Raw genomic sequence first — 17,550 nt, 5'->3', positions numbered from 1 at the left:
GTCGATTCTCCTGCTCCTTGGATGCTGCCTGACCTGCTGCGCTTTTCCAGCAACACATTTTTCAGCTCATTCTCCCTTTACCATGCTTTTTTTCCCTTGGGATGAATCTCTGCTGTGTCTCCTGAATTACTCCCAGAAACTCCGGTCATTGCTATTCCACTGTCTTTCCTGCTAGGCTTCTCTCCCTGTGAATTCTATCCAGCTCCTCCCTCATGGCTCTGCAGTTGCCTTTATTCAGCTGTAATACCGTAATCTCTGATTCCATTTTCTCCCTCTCAAATTGAGAGTAAATTGAACCATATTATGATCACTGCCTCCTAATGGTTTCTTCACCTTAAGCTCCCTTATCAAGTCTGTCTCATTTCTCAACACTAAATCAAGTATTGCCTGTTCCCTAGTTGGCTGCACCTCAAGTTGCTCCAAAAGTCATCTTGTGGAATTCCATACATTCCTTTTCATGCAATCCACTACCAACCTGATTTTCCCAGTTCATCTGCATATTGACATCCCCCATGATCACTGTAACTTTGCCTTTCCTTTGCTGCTGCTGTATCTTGCGCCCCAGCTCCTGACTTGTATTTGGAGGCCTGTACATAACTCCAACTATGATCTTTGCTTTCAATTCTACCCACACAGATTTTACACCATCTGACCCTCCAGTTGATCATACAGCTCAGCTCTTCTCTCTTAAGAAACACATGCTTTCCCCTTTGCCCCACGTTTGCTTCTCTGCTAATATTGAAAAGCAAGTTCTCTCTTTCATATCAAACTTCATTTTTGACCAGTGTTCCATGGGATTTGAGCATGATTACAGCAAAAATGCCATTGTGAATTTTTTTATCTCATTCTTCCTCTGTGAAGATTATCATGGGAGATGATTTCAAATTAAATAAATACTCCAATATCATTGGTGTGCATCTTAAAGTAATGCTGTGCAAATTGTTTCTGTCAGAAATGTACTACAATTTTGAAAAATGAAATGGAGACATTGCATATTAGTACATTTTCATTCAGATTAAAAAGGACTGACATTGGATTTCCCTTTTGTATTATTTACAGTTGACAGTTAAATACAATATTTTATTTGATAACAATCAATGCTTCTTTTCAGATAAAATTGGGACACTGTTCCTTTCATTAAGCCTGTCTGTCTTCAAACCAAAACCAAATCACTGCCCACCTCTAACACAAAATGGCTCGAGTTCAGGGAACAGTTAACCAATCATAAACGAGATAATTGTTTGACAAGGTCAAAACAGGAAAATTCTGCAACTATCGGTAAAACCAATTCACTAAAACGAACAATAAACAAGTTGACAAGCTAACACAATTGACATGCAACTGCAATCATACGGATAAATCAACAACTTATTTCAGCACAAATAAGCTGGCCTCATGGAAATCATGACAAGCTCATTTAAATGTTCCCTTTCAGCAGTTTTAGTTACAATTTACAAATTCACACAGCATTGCAAACTTAAGATAGTAACATGTGAGAAAAAGATATTTTTCATATTGAAAAAGGGAGCAGCTGGAAGAGCAAACATTGACATCCTGAAAGTCCTGACAAAAAGCTTATTTCTGAGCTCTGCTCAAATTACCTTCCACAGGAACATAACTATATTTCAGAAATTTGGATCTTTCATCTCTCTTTTCCTCCTGTTCTTACAACACTAAACAGTCTTGCCTTGTTAACTGCATGAGAAAAATGGGTCACAACACAAGAAAGTTTGAAATATGAACTTTTCTGCTTCTAAACTGCATTCAGTCAGGTGTTTTCTCTCAAAGATGGTGGCTGTCACAAATTTCATTTCAGCTTTCATAAACAGCAACTTCTGTAGAACAAAGGGTTCAAGGCTGTGGAACCTGAGACTATCTCATTTGTATTGATTGTAGTCACCAAGCGAACACAAACAAACTGAGCCATTCAGAAGCTTCTGATTGGATTTTATTTCCATTACATAATCTTGGGAAAAAAGGTCCAGAAGTGGCTATTAAACATATTTGAACTACATTATATTTGAACTGCAACTTAATGGAATAAAACATCAAATCTGAAAAAACACTGCCGCTTATGAGTTTTTCATCCTTGCATTATTTTAAAAACATATTTTTATATATTGTTTAGATCAGGGCTACAGTGGCAAGGTATTATCTAATGCCTATTCTTAATTCACTTTCTAGCATTAGGAGTTGGCGATATACAAAGGATCGGATTAACATATAGGACAGACTCTCCACATTTCTCAGTGCAAGATGAGGTCAATTTAGCAGTCGCAGCCCTGTACTGGCACTTCATCGAATGAACTCTGCTCCACTGCTCCTTCTGCAAAGCCCTGCAAATTTCTCCTTTTGAAATAGATGCGCAATTTGCTTTTGCAAGTTACTATCTCTGAAGGAGATGAATGACCTGCGTTTTTATTTTAATTACAAAATGCCATTTTCTGGGGCCATCCCTGAAAATGCAATTTCTATAAAAAAAAGATAATTTTTGGCATGGTGGGAACTGCACCCAAAACCCTTGCATTAACAATAGCCATTATTCAAGAATATGTCTAATGTGATTCTTGTATTGACATGTTTTGAAATATTGAGTCTTCAAAGGGAAGTAAATAAACCACAACATAAACCAAAATGTAAGTGGATAGTATCTGCAAATGAGAGCTGTATAAGACAACAGCTGAATACACCTGCCAGGATGTAGTAGTTGGTCCAAGTTGTCTGCTTACTCAAATTTTATTGATGGGATGTGGGCATTGCAGGCTGGGTCAGCATTTACAGCTCATCCCTATTACCCTTGACAAGTCAGTGGTGAGCTGCCTTCTTGAACCCTTGCAGTCATGTGATGTAGCGACATCCTCAATGCTTTTAGAGAGGGAGTTCCAGGATTTTGATCCAACCACACTGAAAGAACAGTGATAGTGAGTGGTTTGGAGGGAAACTTGCAGCTGATATTGTTCCCATGTACCTGCTGCCCTCATCCTTCTCAGTGGAAGTGGTCATGGGCTTTGAAGATGCTGTCTTAGGAACCTTGGTGAATTTCTACAGTGCATCTTATAGATGGCCACACACTCCTGCTACTAAGCAATACTGGGGAAGGAGTGGCTGTTTGTGAACATGGTGAAAATCAAGTGGGCTGCTTTATCTTTCAGCCTGAAGAAATCATAGTGGACTTGAAATGTTAACCCTGTTTCTCACCCAACAGGTGCTTTCAGACTTGCAGAGAATCTCCAGTACTTTCTGCCTTAGTATGGTTTAGTGTGACTACGTTAGCACTAACTCCAAAAAACTGACTTTTTATCGACTCACAGAGATGTACAGCACAGAGACAGACCTTTTGGTCCAACTCGTCCATGCCAACCAGATATCCTAAATTGATCGAGCCTCACTTGATTACTGAGGCTGTAAATCAGTCTTCATACACATGGAATTAATACCATTAAATTTTGTGAAGTGAATTAATGTGGATTTTAAAAGAAATGTAATTTGAAACCTGATGGGTGGATTTCCCACTATCCCAGGTCCTGGCAATAGGGAGCATTGTTGGGTAAAAATATGCAACCACTGATTGTTTAGGTTAGAATAAAAAGGGGGAAAAAGAGGTTACATTAGGTGCATACTTCACTGGATATAAATGAAGGATAGTGATACTTGTAAAGTGACACTCCTTCTTTCACAAATGTAAGCTGTGCGTGCCTATCTATAAATATTGACACTATCACTTCAGTAACGTGAATTAAAATCCCTATAAAGTCATTTCAAAACTTATGAAATTACTTTCCCTTTACAGACTGAGTCTCCTTCACAATTAGCAGTTGCTATCGTTTTCATTTCTACAAGATAGCATGTGTGAACAAAAGTGCTGTGAATCTTCAATAATATTGAATTACTTGGGTATCAAAGTCTGCATCAACAGCCACGCAATATCCCTGAAAATATACCAGTATCAGCTGACAAACTGTTCGAAAAGTTGAAAAGTAATATTTTTGATGAAACAACAAAAAGATTATTGTACAAAGTAATTGTATAGAGTCATTTTATAGTGGCACTCATCAAGGTGGCTTGCTGCAAGTAGTTGCTGTCATCAGTTCAAGCCTGAGTACATAATCTCTCTCAGACAGCCTGCTGTGAAGACAGCTGTTCAATCAGCTCGGAAATTTCCACTGGGAAAAGTCTAAAGCTAAAAGACAGCGAATCTTCTTCATGCACCATTCCTGACAAACAATTCCTATTGTGGCATGTTAATATCTGGAGAATGGCATAAAGGAAGCATATTCTCAATTACAGGTGCTTGGCAAACAGATGACATACTCGACATTAGCTCAAATCATGCAGAATGTATACTTCCTAAGTTATAATTAAATTTTGCAGTTAGGTCCATGAGCATTAGAAACCAAAGCTACTTTGAACGTTAGTAAATCTTTAGTTTGTCCATAACTGCAAGAAGAGTTATTCTTTCTAGTCATGTGGACAGCAAATGTTTGGACATCATACACTTAGAAAGTCAACGTTCAAGACCGATAATTATCTCAACAAGATTCAAATACTGATTCGTAGGTATAAAATTCTGGGAATGTGACACTATGGATTGTAAGACATTTAAAATATCAAATAGCAATTGAGGCTGCTTTAAATAAAAAAGATAATCTGAACAATGAATATGGACTCTGCATTCACATGATACAATTATCAGATTAACTGCTACTACTGCATGTTTCTCATCCAAGTGACAATTTAAAAGCAGTAAAGTCCCTTCTGAATGTGAAATTTGAGCATCACAAATCCACAGGTAATTGAAATTTGGTAACACACCCAGAAGTGAGGTCCACATCATACATCCCCCATCACAGTGATGTGAATAAAGTAAATCCAGTATTCCTGGACTTGCAAGATCTGTGCACGCATACATTCCCATTGAAGCAACAACCATAGAGTAGGAAAAATATTATAAAATTAAAAGAAACTGCAGATTCTGAAACTATAAGAAAAACTACACAAAATCTTGACAAGCACTTTTAACGTGAAAAGGCAGACAGCCAATCCAGGTGGGAATCTTTCTCCAGAAGTTAAAAAGTTAGGAAATCCTTAAAATGATGCACTAAACAAATTCTGGATTATGCAATTTCCACACAACACAAATTTCTATTATGTGGAAGATATGTACTAATTTCCCTCTTGCGTTACATGGTTTACTTGAAAAGACATGTGCCCAGCACATAGGTTGGAACACATTATTTCTCTGTGGAAGGCTCACCTTACCCCCACAGCCTTAAAATACTAGATTTTTGTGTTCCTCCAATTTTGGTCTCGCAGTCTCCTGATTTTAGTCACTCTAGTACTGACCATCACACGTTTAGATTCCTGAGCCCTAAATTCAGGGATTGTGTCCCTAAACCGCTCAACCTTACCTTTCTTCTTCTGATGGTTTTTAAAATCAAGGGTTTGGTCACCTGCCTAAACATCTCTGCAGCTTGGTTTAACTTTGAGTTAATAGCACTCCTGTGCAGGGCATCAAAATATTTCACAAGTTAAATTTGCTACATAAATATTAATTCTTGCACATTTGAAAAAAAAACAAATAAAATAAATGCAACTTTTTGATTTCACAACAGTTATGTTCATTCTACAAATTAGTTATAATCAAAAACTGTTTATTTTTCTTTGGGCCTAATTTTTAAAAAATCTAATTTGCCAAAATTATTCAGCATGTGCTGACTTTTAATTGTGTTACAAATTGAGGTATTTGCTTGGAACATATATTCATCACTGAGGAAAAAAAAGTATCTAACATACAACATTTTTGCTTTTATTACTGCAGAAAATAATGCAATTGTTCTCAGTTGCAGGAATGATTTGTCCAAGTGTACATGTTAGGATTAGTCAATGTTGTGCTTTTACCCTTCTTTAGGAGGCACTTGAAGGAACTGAATTGAAAACACCCTCATTCCTCTCAACTTCTTCACTGGCAGATACAACCAACCATCTCTTTTTTGCAGAATCTGTGAATGTCCCTCAACAATGAGTGAACTTCAAATTTTAAAGTATTAGATGCAGATACTATTAGAGATCAACGTGCTGCTTTTGGTGTTAACCAAACACACCTTTGAACAAATTTCAATGGTTTAAAAGTGTCGTGATATTTCTCAAAGCAGTTTGAAAAGGATATAAGGCTCAAGAGACTATGGATAACTTTCAAGTTGAGATGAAGGTGCCATTCACTAACAGTTACGTGCAGCATCACCTTTTTTTCATGGATTCATGAACGTATTGCAAGCAAGGCCAACAATTACTGTGTTTTGCATTTATTTATTTATCCTTTTCTGATAGCACTGACTGATGGTTCTGGAGTCACATATCAACTAGATAGGATAAAGATTTCTTTCTGAGAAGGTCTATTCCACCTCAGGGTGTTCAAACACCTCATAGAATGTATACTGACAATTTTCATTCTCATTATTTAACGTTTCTTATCTGATGCTTCTGGAAAACATTTCACAATTTCTTCGACAATAAAACTTGAGACTTAGACAATACACTCAGCCTCAAAAATTCTTAGGCCAACAGTGAAAACATACCTTAAACTGCGTGTCACCAACTGGCAAACAACTCGACAGATAAAGTGCAAATTCTACAAACTCTGAACAAGATAATGGCAAAACAAAACAGGCGACCATGGTTAAAATTGTCAATTGCTCACAGATGTGTTAATTCGAAAAGTGCATATCGCTGAAGTTTGCTTTGGAATATTAAGAGTATTGTGATGATTGACTAAGAATAGGATTTATAATTGTAAAATAGACAAGACTTAATTGGATTGGCAGGAAATTGCCTACACAGTGAAATTAAACCACATACCTCCAACTGAGCAGATCAACATTACAAGGCATTAGGAAATATGGATTGAAACCAACTGAAGCTTAGAATTAGATTTTATTGTCACTTGTACTCAAGTACAGAAATGTATAATGTCACCATTCCCGGCATCATTTTAGGGACAAAGGCACCTGGGTACAAAATGCTTGGTACAAAGTAATAAAGTTGAAATTTCAACATTACAGTCCTTCTTAGTATCAAGTAGAAAAATAAAGAAACCAATTGAATAGTTCCATTGTCTGTCTTATGTGCTTAGCCATGCTGGGCTCACACTCCATACAAGGAAATGACATCCTCCACTTTGGCCGGCTCTCCAGGGGACCTCGGGCTGCCTGCTCTCGTCAAAATGGATATGAATGATGGAATGAAAAGGCTGGCTAACAATAATTAAACGGACACAAGAAGAGTTTTTCAAAAATAACTAAGGCAATTCCAATGAAATGTCAATTGTTTTAAAGCGTTGATCAGATACAATAACAAGCGCCACATATTAATGATCCAAATTCAATAAAAACCACAATATCTAGCAAGGCAGAGTCACTCCCAATCTTGATGATACTTTATTAATTGTAATTAACTATCCACAGCTTATATAGATTTATAAGATGATGTGAGGAAGCTAACAATACACAAGGTTTACCTTTGTTTTGGTAGGTATCTTTTATATCCTATATGTTAGGTCATAAAAGGATTATCTACCCACTTTCCAACCAAGCCCTATTCTTTCAACAGTCACTTTTTGCATTGATCAGCAGACAATGTTTGATAAACTAGTGAAAATGGCAATGTATGCAAAACAGATGGGAAAGGGATAAAATGTGGCATGCTACTGAAGCGACTGCAGATCACTAGAGATATTATTGGTATACCAAAATTTATTGGAACAATCAATTGATAGTTTTTAGTCGTACTTGTATGTCAACTCAACTTGATGGCAGTGTTCTCATCTGTGTGGGAAGATTGTGGGTTCAAATCCCACTTCAAGGCTCGATCACGCACTCTGGATTTCTATTTTAGTGCAACAGTAGGGGAATGTCATTCTTCAGGCATGATGTTAAACTACGATCAACCCATCTTATGAGATACATCAAGGGCAAACAGACAGATATAATCACTTAGCAAATACAAAGCCTTGAAATGTTGCCACATATTTGGTTAATGAGATAACAGCATCTTTTTCTGTTACTTGTGTTAAAGAAAATTCATAAAGTTGACTTAGACTTGGCTGTAGCGATGTACAGAGCAATTCATTTTTGCTCTGGGTTTGAGCTGTTCCATCTTGACTTTCTCATTCATTCATTCATGGGATTTTGGCACTGCTGGCAGAGCTTGCATTTGTTCCCTATTGTAAATGTCCTTGAACTAAGTAGGCTGCTCAGCCATTTCTGATGACAGTTACGAGTCAACCAGAGAACTGTGCATCTGGAGTTACAGAAAAGCTGGTGAAATAATTCCTTTGTATCTCCACCTTAAATGGCCTACCCGATATCCTTAAACTGTGACCCTTGGTTCTGAATTCCTCCAGTCATTGGAAATATCCTTCCTGCATTTACCCTGTCGAGTCTTGTGCTCCAGAATTTACCAAGCTGTTTCAGTACAGTGACGAAACTGGCATCTATCAGACTCTGTGGAAAATTGCCCAGCTATGTCCTGCACAGAAAAAAAAGCAGGACAAATCCAAACCAGCCAATTACTGTCCCAGCAGTCTTCTCTTGATCATGAGTAAAATGATGGAAGGTATCATCAATAGTGCTATCAAGCAGCACCTGCTCAGCAATACCCTACTCAGTGAAGCCCAGTTTGGGTTCTGCCAAGACCACACAGCTCCTGCTTTGGTCCAAACATCAGCAAAAGTGCTTAATTCCAGAGATGAGATGAGAGTGACAACCCTTGACATCAAAGCTGCACTTAACAGAGTACAGCTTCAACGAGACATAGCCTAACTGGAATCAGTAGAAATTAGGGGGCAAACTCTCCACTGGTTAAGGTCATACCTGGCACATAGCCTGATGATTGTAGTTGTTGGGGATCAGTTATCTCAGGTTTAGGACATCTCTGCAAGAGCTCCTCAGGGTGGTGTCCTTGACTCAACTATCTTCAACTGTTTCAAAATGACCTTCTTCCATCATAAGGTCAGAAGTGGAAATGTTCACCAATGATTGCACAATGTTGAGCACCATTCACAACTCCTCAGATACTGAACAATCCACGTTCAAATGCAACAAGATCTCAACAATATCTAGGCTTGGGCTGACAAGTGGCAAATAACATTTTCATCACACTAAGAGACAATCTAACCTCACCCACCATTCAATGGTGTTACCATCACTGAATCACCCACTATCAACATCCTGGGGATTACCATGAACCAGAAACTTAACTGTACTCACTCTTTATGAGTGACAAACAAAACAAAGGATGCGGGTGCTGGAGATCTCAAACAAAAACAGTGGAAACTTTTGGAGAGACTTAGCAGATCTGCCAGAATCTGAGGACCAAGTCTACCAGAGTTAATGTGAACATTTTGAGTTCAGGTCTGAAGAAGGGTCACAGGGCTCAAGAATAATTTGGTTTCTCTCTCCATACTGCCAGACCTGCTTGTTACAATGTCTCTTTTGGTTTGTCACAGGGAAAGTTCTGGCATTGGGTGGTTGGCCAGTTTTATGCTGTGTTGAAGATTTCCCCGCAATGGTCCGAGGTGATGGGTGAAACTAGGTCAAATTCCAACATGAAGGCTCCATTCACTCCAGGTTGCCCCCTTCATTTATGCTCCGCATGGTTCTATCCATGGAAACAAAACCATCTTAGTAATAGCCTTTGGTGCATAGCTGTCTTTCAAATAGTGCAAACAACCCAAATGCTGGCTTGCTGCATTTAGCACTTATCTGGGTTTCAGGGTTTATGCTGAGAAACCACACTGGCTTGCGTTGCTCTTGTACAATTCCGGAGTCTCAAACTAACTGGGTTTCTCAGACCCTGAACACACTGATTCTTGCTCCTGATCTGTCCTCTTACAGTACACGCATAATCATTTATCTGAAAGCCGTTCCTTATGCCAGCTAATGAATGGAGGAAATGGGCTAAGCCTTGGATGTTAATTTTTCCAAGGCATTTCCAGGCCAACTGGTCTTTCTGGCATTGTGTGTTCAACCAGTATTGTGGCAATCAGTGATAAGATGCTCAAAAATTAGGGAGGGAAAGTGGACGGCTGAGTGGGGCAAAGTAAACCAGAGCTACTTTGGTAAAAGCTTTTTGCCAAAAATTAGATGTTTTGCATCTAATTATACTGACTAGATAGGCTTCAGATGTATAACATTGGGTACTTACATTGAAACCTTTATTTCAAAATAGATTACAAAAATTACTCTGAAGTAAACATTGTATCCTTGGGGAAACTGTTTCTACCAAACACACAAGACAAGCTCTCTTTTTCTCAACCCCTTCTCTCCAAGAGAAATATAAGCTTCTGTGTTACTGGCTTCATTGCTGAAATTCCGAGGTTCTGAGTCAATATTGATAATTCTCTTCTCTGTGGACAGCTGTGCTAAATTCGCAGGGATGTTTTTAGCTCTGAGTCTATCTTTGTGACAATGCTGACTTGGGTATCTTTAAGCAGAGTTGTGAGATAACGCTACAGAATTTGAAATGTTCTGCAAGCTCTGCTGAGGACTTGGGCGAGGAGTTAGCTGGAAGAGCATTTCTCATGTCAGGCTACCAATGCTTTTGTTTTTGCTAAGTTTTCTCACCTCGAGTGATTGCTTAACCAATTCAGAGGGTCGAGGTGACCCACAAGGTTGTGACGAGCCTCTTATGGATCATTGCAAAAATTGTAAAGCTTATTCCTAGTTGCAGTCACAGCTCCCAGATGGGAGGTGAAAGGCAAGTTTTTAGCCTGAAGTCATTCAGCTGGATGAGCAATGAGTACCTCATAATGCTGCCATTCCCAATGTCAATCACAGGAAGCAGCCTGAGTGAGCTAAAACTTCTTTTCCATTCTGCTCTTCTTGAGCAGACTAGCAGGGTTGGCGGGTGACTTACTGCAGCATCGCAGCTGCACACTCCCACCCCACCTTTTGCTCCAGTCCCAAGGAAATTGCGGCTTGTGGGATGTGACAAGAATCAGTCAGCGCTCCGCTATCAAAAGGGGAAACTTGGTGCAGTGTATATAGGGAGGAGGAGGATATAGGGCAGGCTAATGTTTTTAAAAGGAACATTTTTGGGATTTGGGTTGCGCAGCCTTATCAGACAGTGTTTCAAACAACCATGTTATGTCTTGCATGAGATGAAATGCTCCCTCAGTTCTACCCTGACTGTAAGCTCCGATTTTGTGGTGGGTAGTGCTCAGGATGGTGTTGCACCAATTGCTGCCATGACCTCTCTCTTAGTCCTGCAGGAAGCTTTGCCTTGGGATTTTCTATGTAAGTGAGATGCAAGGTAGACACACATTAGCTGGTAAATATAGACAGGAGACTGGCTTCTGGCAATGTTGAAATCCAGTTTTCTGAAGTGAAGGTCACGTGTGGTACTTGATTGGCTTACTCATGCCCCACACATCTGAGATGCTAAACTGTCATATTGCCTTCTGATATATTTTTAATTTATTCTGAAAAGATTGTGTAATTGTTTTACATATATATATATTTCCAGGGGGACTGCAATACTAAGCACTATATTGTAATCTATGAGTCAAAACTTTGGGGGAAGTAGGTGACATGTAGTGTAAGGGATTAAGTTCCACTGTGGTATGCCAGTGAAATGGCCTACATCACAGGAAGTGATGCAGTGTCACATGATCTTGTGCTCTTTTGCAGCCTCCTGGCAACCTGGAACGAAAAGAGAGTATTTCCAAAATAAAGCTCCTGTTTTCCTCATGCTTCTGTCAGGTCAGTAACTATTCTTCAGCAACTTTTAGATTACTGTGTTCAATTCTGATCTTCCTATGATAGGAAAGATGTTATTAAACCTGAAGAGGTTCAGCAAAGACTTACAAGGATTTTGCTAGGTTTGGAGAGTTTGAGTTATATGAAAGACTGCATAGGCTGGGGCTATTTTCCCTGGAGTGTCGGAGGCTGAAGGGTGACATTATACAGGTTTATAAAATCATGAGAGGCATGGATAGGTTGAACAGACAAGGTCTTTTCCCTTGGGTGGGAGAGTCCAGAACTAGAAGGCATAGTTTTAAGGTGAAGGGGAAAGATTTAAAAAGGACCACCTTTTTCATGCAGAGGGTGGTGCATGCATGGGATGAGCTGCCAAAGGAAGTAGTGGAGGCTAGTACAATTACAACATTTAAGAGACATTTGAATGGGTATATGAATAGGAAGGGTTCAGAAAAATATGAGTCCAACACAACTAGATTAATTTAGGATATCTGGTCAGCATAGACAAATTGGACCGAAGGGTCTGCTTCCATGCTGTGCATATCTAATGACTCTATGAAATAAAAACTGTGCAGTTGACAGACTGGGAATACTACAGCGAGGAACTCACTTCCTACCCAAAGCCTGTCTATCATCTACAGAGGAGAAAGTGAGGTCTGCAGATGCTGGAGATCAGAGCTGAAAATGTGTTGCTGGAAAAGCGCAGCAGGTCAGGCAGCATCCAGGGAACAGGAGAATCGACGTTTCGGGCATAAGCCCTTCTTCATTCCTGAAGAAGGGCTTATGCTCGAAACGTCGATTCTGCTGTTCCCTGGATGCTGCCTGACCTGCTGCGCTTTTCCAGCAACACATTTTCAGCTATCATCTACAGAGTACAAATCAGGAGTGTGATGAAATACTCCCCACTTGCCTGGATAAAGCTCCAGCAACACTCAGAAGCTTGATTTGGAGATGTCGGTGTTGGACTGGGGTGCACAAAGTTAAAAATCACACAACACCAGGTGAAAGTCCAACAGGTTTAACTGGAAGCACACTTGCTTTCGGAGCGCGTTCCTTCATACCACCTGATGCTCCGAAAGTAGTGTGCTTCAAATTAAATCTGTTGGACTATAACCTGGTGTTGTGTGATTTTTAACTCAAAAGCTTGACAGTATTGAAGACAAAGCAGCCCACCTGATTGGCACCACACTCACAAGCATCCACGCCCAGCACCACCACCACCACTCTAGTAGCTAGCTGCACTGCAGAAATTTACCAAAGATGTCTGAGACAGCATCTTCTAGACCATGACCTTTTCCATCCAGAAGAATAAGAGTAGCAGATAACATGGGAACACCACCTCTTGCAAACTGCCCTCCAAGCCACTCACCATCCTTACTTGGAAATATATCACTATTCCTTCAATGTTGCTGGGTCAAAAAATTCCCTCCCTGGGGGTATTATGGGTTAATCCACAGCTCAGGGACTGCAGTGGTTCAAGAAGGCATTTTACCACCAACTACTGAACAGCACTAAATGCTGGCCAGCTAATGATGCTCATATCCCACGAGTGAGGAGAAGAAAAATGAGCTTGAGGCATTCTCAACACCATTCCAAATATCTCATATAAAGTCATAATTAATTGAGCACTTGATTGGCCATTTCACGACAAAACCCTTACGGTAGGGTCACATGATGACTCAGCTGTTAGCATTGCTACCTCACAGCACCAGGGACCCGGGTTCAATTCCAGCCTCGGGTAACTGTCTGTGTGGAGTTTGCACGTTCTCCCTGTGTCTGTGTGAGTTTCCTCCAGGTGCTCTGGTTTCCTCCCACAGTCCAAGATGTGCAAGTTAGGTGAATTGGCTAGGTTAGATTGTTGGGCCCAATGGCCTGTTTCCACACTGTCGGGATTCTATGACTAGTGCAAGCCATGGAAAAATATCACCCAACGCAATAACAAATTTGTAAACTAAACTATCTTGATGAAACATCATATTTAAGTCCTTTGCGATCTCTTTATTGCAACAATAAATGATCTTCAATCTGTCCTGTCTTTTCTGGGAAGTCAAAAAGACGTTTGCTGATTGAAGTGCAAGTATGTGATTCCCTTAAGTAAACCTGAAGATACTACATGTCAACAGCATTTTAGAATTTTGAGAACAACAGATATTTGCCATCAATGATGACCTTTCCCCTCTATGTGTCCTGATTATGTGTAACAGACTGAAGAATGCAGGACTGTGCTAAGTGCTATAATTTACAGAACCAGCTTAAATTATCTTGATGCAGGACTAAATGGTTTTATTAATATGGGGAGAAAACCTGGTAAATTCTTCAGCTCTTCAATAAACTTAAGGAATTCTTGACAATAGCTTGAGAACTGAAAAAGGTACTGAGCACACTCCCTTTTTAATAAATGATTTATTTATGCTTCCACTTAGTTTTAATATTGGAAATCCCGCTATCAAAAGACACTAATTCTGCATTTTGTGGTCATTACTGTAGTAATTACTATTGTGATTCAGAACTTGATGATTTAATCCAGGAAATTAATTTAACAAAGTATGTCTTAAGACTTTAGCAAGGAAGAGGTTTGGTCTGAGCAAATTAAAACCTACAAAGGTCCCATTGTTCAAAACTTAATAACACTTAGGTTCCTCATCACTGTCTCCAAAGCAGTGTCAGTGAAAGGATTTCTGGAAAAATATTGAGTCAGACCTTACCAGCAGGTAGGTAGGCAAACAAAGACTGCAATATGGAATGTTGATGCCAGTAAGGAAACAGCATTCAATCAGGTTTTTAAAAGCAGACTTCTGTCCGGTAGCCCGGCATTCCCAGAGCTTCAGGCAAAATCTGCAACCAGCTCTTCAAAGATGCAAAACTGCAAACTGATGGTTCATCCCAAACAGACAAAAGGCAGCAGCTGGCTAACCACTAATAATCTTCCTCTTAATTTTATTCAGTCAAAATTAACCACAACCCATACCACCCTGTTTCCATCCATATTACAAGGAGGTAACTGCAATTCACCATCTATCTCAATATCATTCTGTGTAGTAATGATTTCCAAGAAAAGAGATGTTGATTGAAAGAACAAAGGTTGGTGCATTGTTCTGATTATCTAAAACTATAAACATATCGGCATTTCACAAATATTCAATATTCCAACTTTCCATTTCAAAACAAAAAGAATCAGTATTATATCGCTAGTATCAGAAGTCATGATCATCTTCCAAGAATTATTTTTACTCGTGACTTTCCTGTCCTTTTGTGAAAAAATTCACAAGGTAAGAGACTCCACATTCAATACTTCACACCAATTCAGCATGCTCTTTAGTAAAAGAAAAAAGGAAAGAAACAGGATCAAGGGTAGGTCACATAGCACCTCGAGCTGGTTCTACCATGCAATGAATTTTAATTACTTTTTTGTTTGAAGAATGCCAAACCTCTAGCACCTTTTATACATACAGCTGCTGCACAAAATCAAACCTCTTGTAATCTAAAGCTCCAAAATAAAGGCCAGCCCTGCATCTGAGCTCCTTAACCCTGGCTGCTTGAGCACCCCAGAGTTTAATTGTAATGTTGTTGGGTGAGTCTTCAGCTGCCATGGCCCGAAGCCCCCGAAAACTCACAGAATCTATACGTGTGGAAACAGGCCATTCAACCCATCAAGTCCATACTGCCCCTCTGAACGGCATCCAAACCAGATCCCCCCACACATCCATGGCTAGTCCACCTAACCTGCACATTCCTGGACACTATTGGCAATTTAGCCTGGCCAATGCACATAACATGCACATAACCTGCACAACTTTGGATTGCTGGAAGAAACCAGAGCACCCGGAAGAAAGCCACGCAGATATGGCGAGAATGTACAAACACCATACAGACAGTCACCCAAGGGTGGAATTGAACCTGGGTTCCTGGCACTGTGAGGCAGCAGTGCCAACCAGTGAACCACTGTGCTGCCCAGATGAAGGACATGGAAGGTGGTATTCAGGCTCTAAAATTTTTTAATTCGATCCTGAGTCCTGAAGACTGCAGTATTCCCAACGCAGAAGATAAGATATTATTGTTCCAGCTTGCAATGAGCTTTGCTGGAACACTGCTGCAAGCCCAAGATAGAAATGTTGGACGAGGAAGTGCTGTGGTGTGTTGAAGTGGCAGGGAACCTGAACCTCAGGGTCATTTTTTCAGAGAACATTGGTGTTCTGCAAAGCTTTGAGGAGAAAGTGAGGTCTGCAGATGCTGGAGATCAGAGCTGGAAATGTTTGCTGGAAAAGCGCAGCAGGTCAGGCAGCATCCAGGGAACAGGAGAATCGACGTTTCGGGCATAAGCCCTGAAGAAGGGCTTATGCCCGAAACGTCGATTCTCCTGTTCCCTGGATGCTGCCTGACTTGCTGCGCTTTTCCAGCAACACATTTCCTGTTCTGCAAAGCAGTGACCCAGTCTGCCCTTTGTCTTCATCGGTTTACAGAAGACCACATTGGGAGCAGCGAATGCACTAAATTGACATTATTCCCACTTCCCAACACTCGGCCTTTCTCTTTGTAATGTTTTCATCAGCTTTCTCTCTGATCTTCTGTGCATCTTTACCTTTCTCCAACCTTTTCTCTCTTGTTCCTGTAAGTGCGGTGAATCTTTGTCGCACTGCCTTTAGGCAATGTTACCTTTCCTGATAAGCATTCCCGCTAATTTTTTACCTTCTGTACAAATCTCAAAAGTTCATGCGAGGCAGTGACTTCAGGTCCCAGAAGCCAATGCTGCAAACCAATCACCACACTCAGACCCTTGAAATGGTTGTACACACACAGGAACATTGTAGTTAGAGGGATCGTTGTTCCTGGGATTAAGAGTAAAATTGCACACATTATTCCAGGTTACACCCCAGTTACTTCAAAAAGCCTCAGGTGCATCCCAATGAAAGCAGCCCTACCCAAATCTGGAATCATATCAGCAGTTGTCACATTTTTCCCTCCCACCATTTTTAGAAGTGTCATTTATATTGTTGTTTCTGCCCGACTTTCCCCTTTATTTTTGTTCATCCTAAGGCCAGTACAGGTGAGGAATGTGCCAACAATACCAACCGTCCTTGTCCCAGTACAAGCCGCCCATGAAATGAAATCCTTCTTTCCTCTGTCACTCTTTCAGACACATGATCACCCCCCCCTTAAATTTTATCCCTATACCAATTTCCACATAGTTTAATATTCCCTTGAGGTCCTGCTCTTTAAGTTAGCTACTATCTCCCAGCTCTCTCCAGAAAAGACTTACCTATTCTTTTCTATGCGATAGGTACCAATATAGACCACAAAATGGATTTTTATCCTCACTGTCTAACCTTTATGTCATCCATATCCCTAATTATTGAATCCCCTACACTTAACTCATTTTACTTCCTAGCGAGTTTTGAGAAGAATTGTAGCTCAGGTTAAGGTTTTGGAGCTAGTGGACCTATGCCTTACCACACAATAGCTCTGGGAATTAATTGTGGCAGTGAACCCTAGTTTATCAATTCTTTTGAAATACAGTTGAGGTGTTTTTCGTGTCACAAAAGTCAAATTACGTTTGTTTCAATCTGGCATAGAAATTTTGGTAAAGATTGTATACCCTTCATCCCATATTGTATGTCAATCTTTATCACTACTAAGAAGTAGATAAACTGCTCTCAGGCTTATGTCCTTAGTTATCCAAATGTCTCCTTTGAGTTACATCTTAATTACCACAATACCCACCCTTTTCACCTGCCTGCTCTACATAGAGTCATAGAGATGTACAGCATGGAAACAGACCCTTCGGTCCAACCCGTCCATG

The 17,550-nt window shown here is 40.0% G+C and overlaps 1 protein-coding gene across 3 annotated transcripts in view; it reads right to left on the bottom strand.

The window, feature by feature from the left end:
* polb (polymerase (DNA directed), beta) overlaps positions 1-17,550 on the bottom strand; it is a 109,688-nt gene that overhangs the window by 24,518 nt on the left and 67,620 nt on the right. For 2 of the 3 annotated variants that reach the window (XM_043681581.1, XM_043681582.1), the window contains one exon: positions 6,912-7,205. The exons of the other annotated variant lie outside the window; for it this stretch is intronic. In XM_043681581.1, coding sequence (XP_043537516.1) covers positions 7,141-7,205 — 65 coding nt within the window. In that variant the 3' untranslated portion in view covers positions 6,912-7,140. Of the gene's footprint in view, positions 1-6,911; positions 7,206-17,550 lie in introns of those variants that run through there. 3 annotated transcript variants of the gene reach the window in all.

This window comes from Chiloscyllium plagiosum, chromosome 42 (genome assembly GCF_004010195.1).
Source record: "Chiloscyllium plagiosum isolate BGI_BamShark_2017 chromosome 42, ASM401019v2, whole genome shotgun sequence".
NCBI lineage: Eukaryota > Metazoa > Chordata > Chondrichthyes > Orectolobiformes > Hemiscylliidae > Chiloscyllium > Chiloscyllium plagiosum.
Note: the sequence above shows the minus strand (reverse complement) of the source record. Positions and strands in the feature narration are given on the sequence as shown.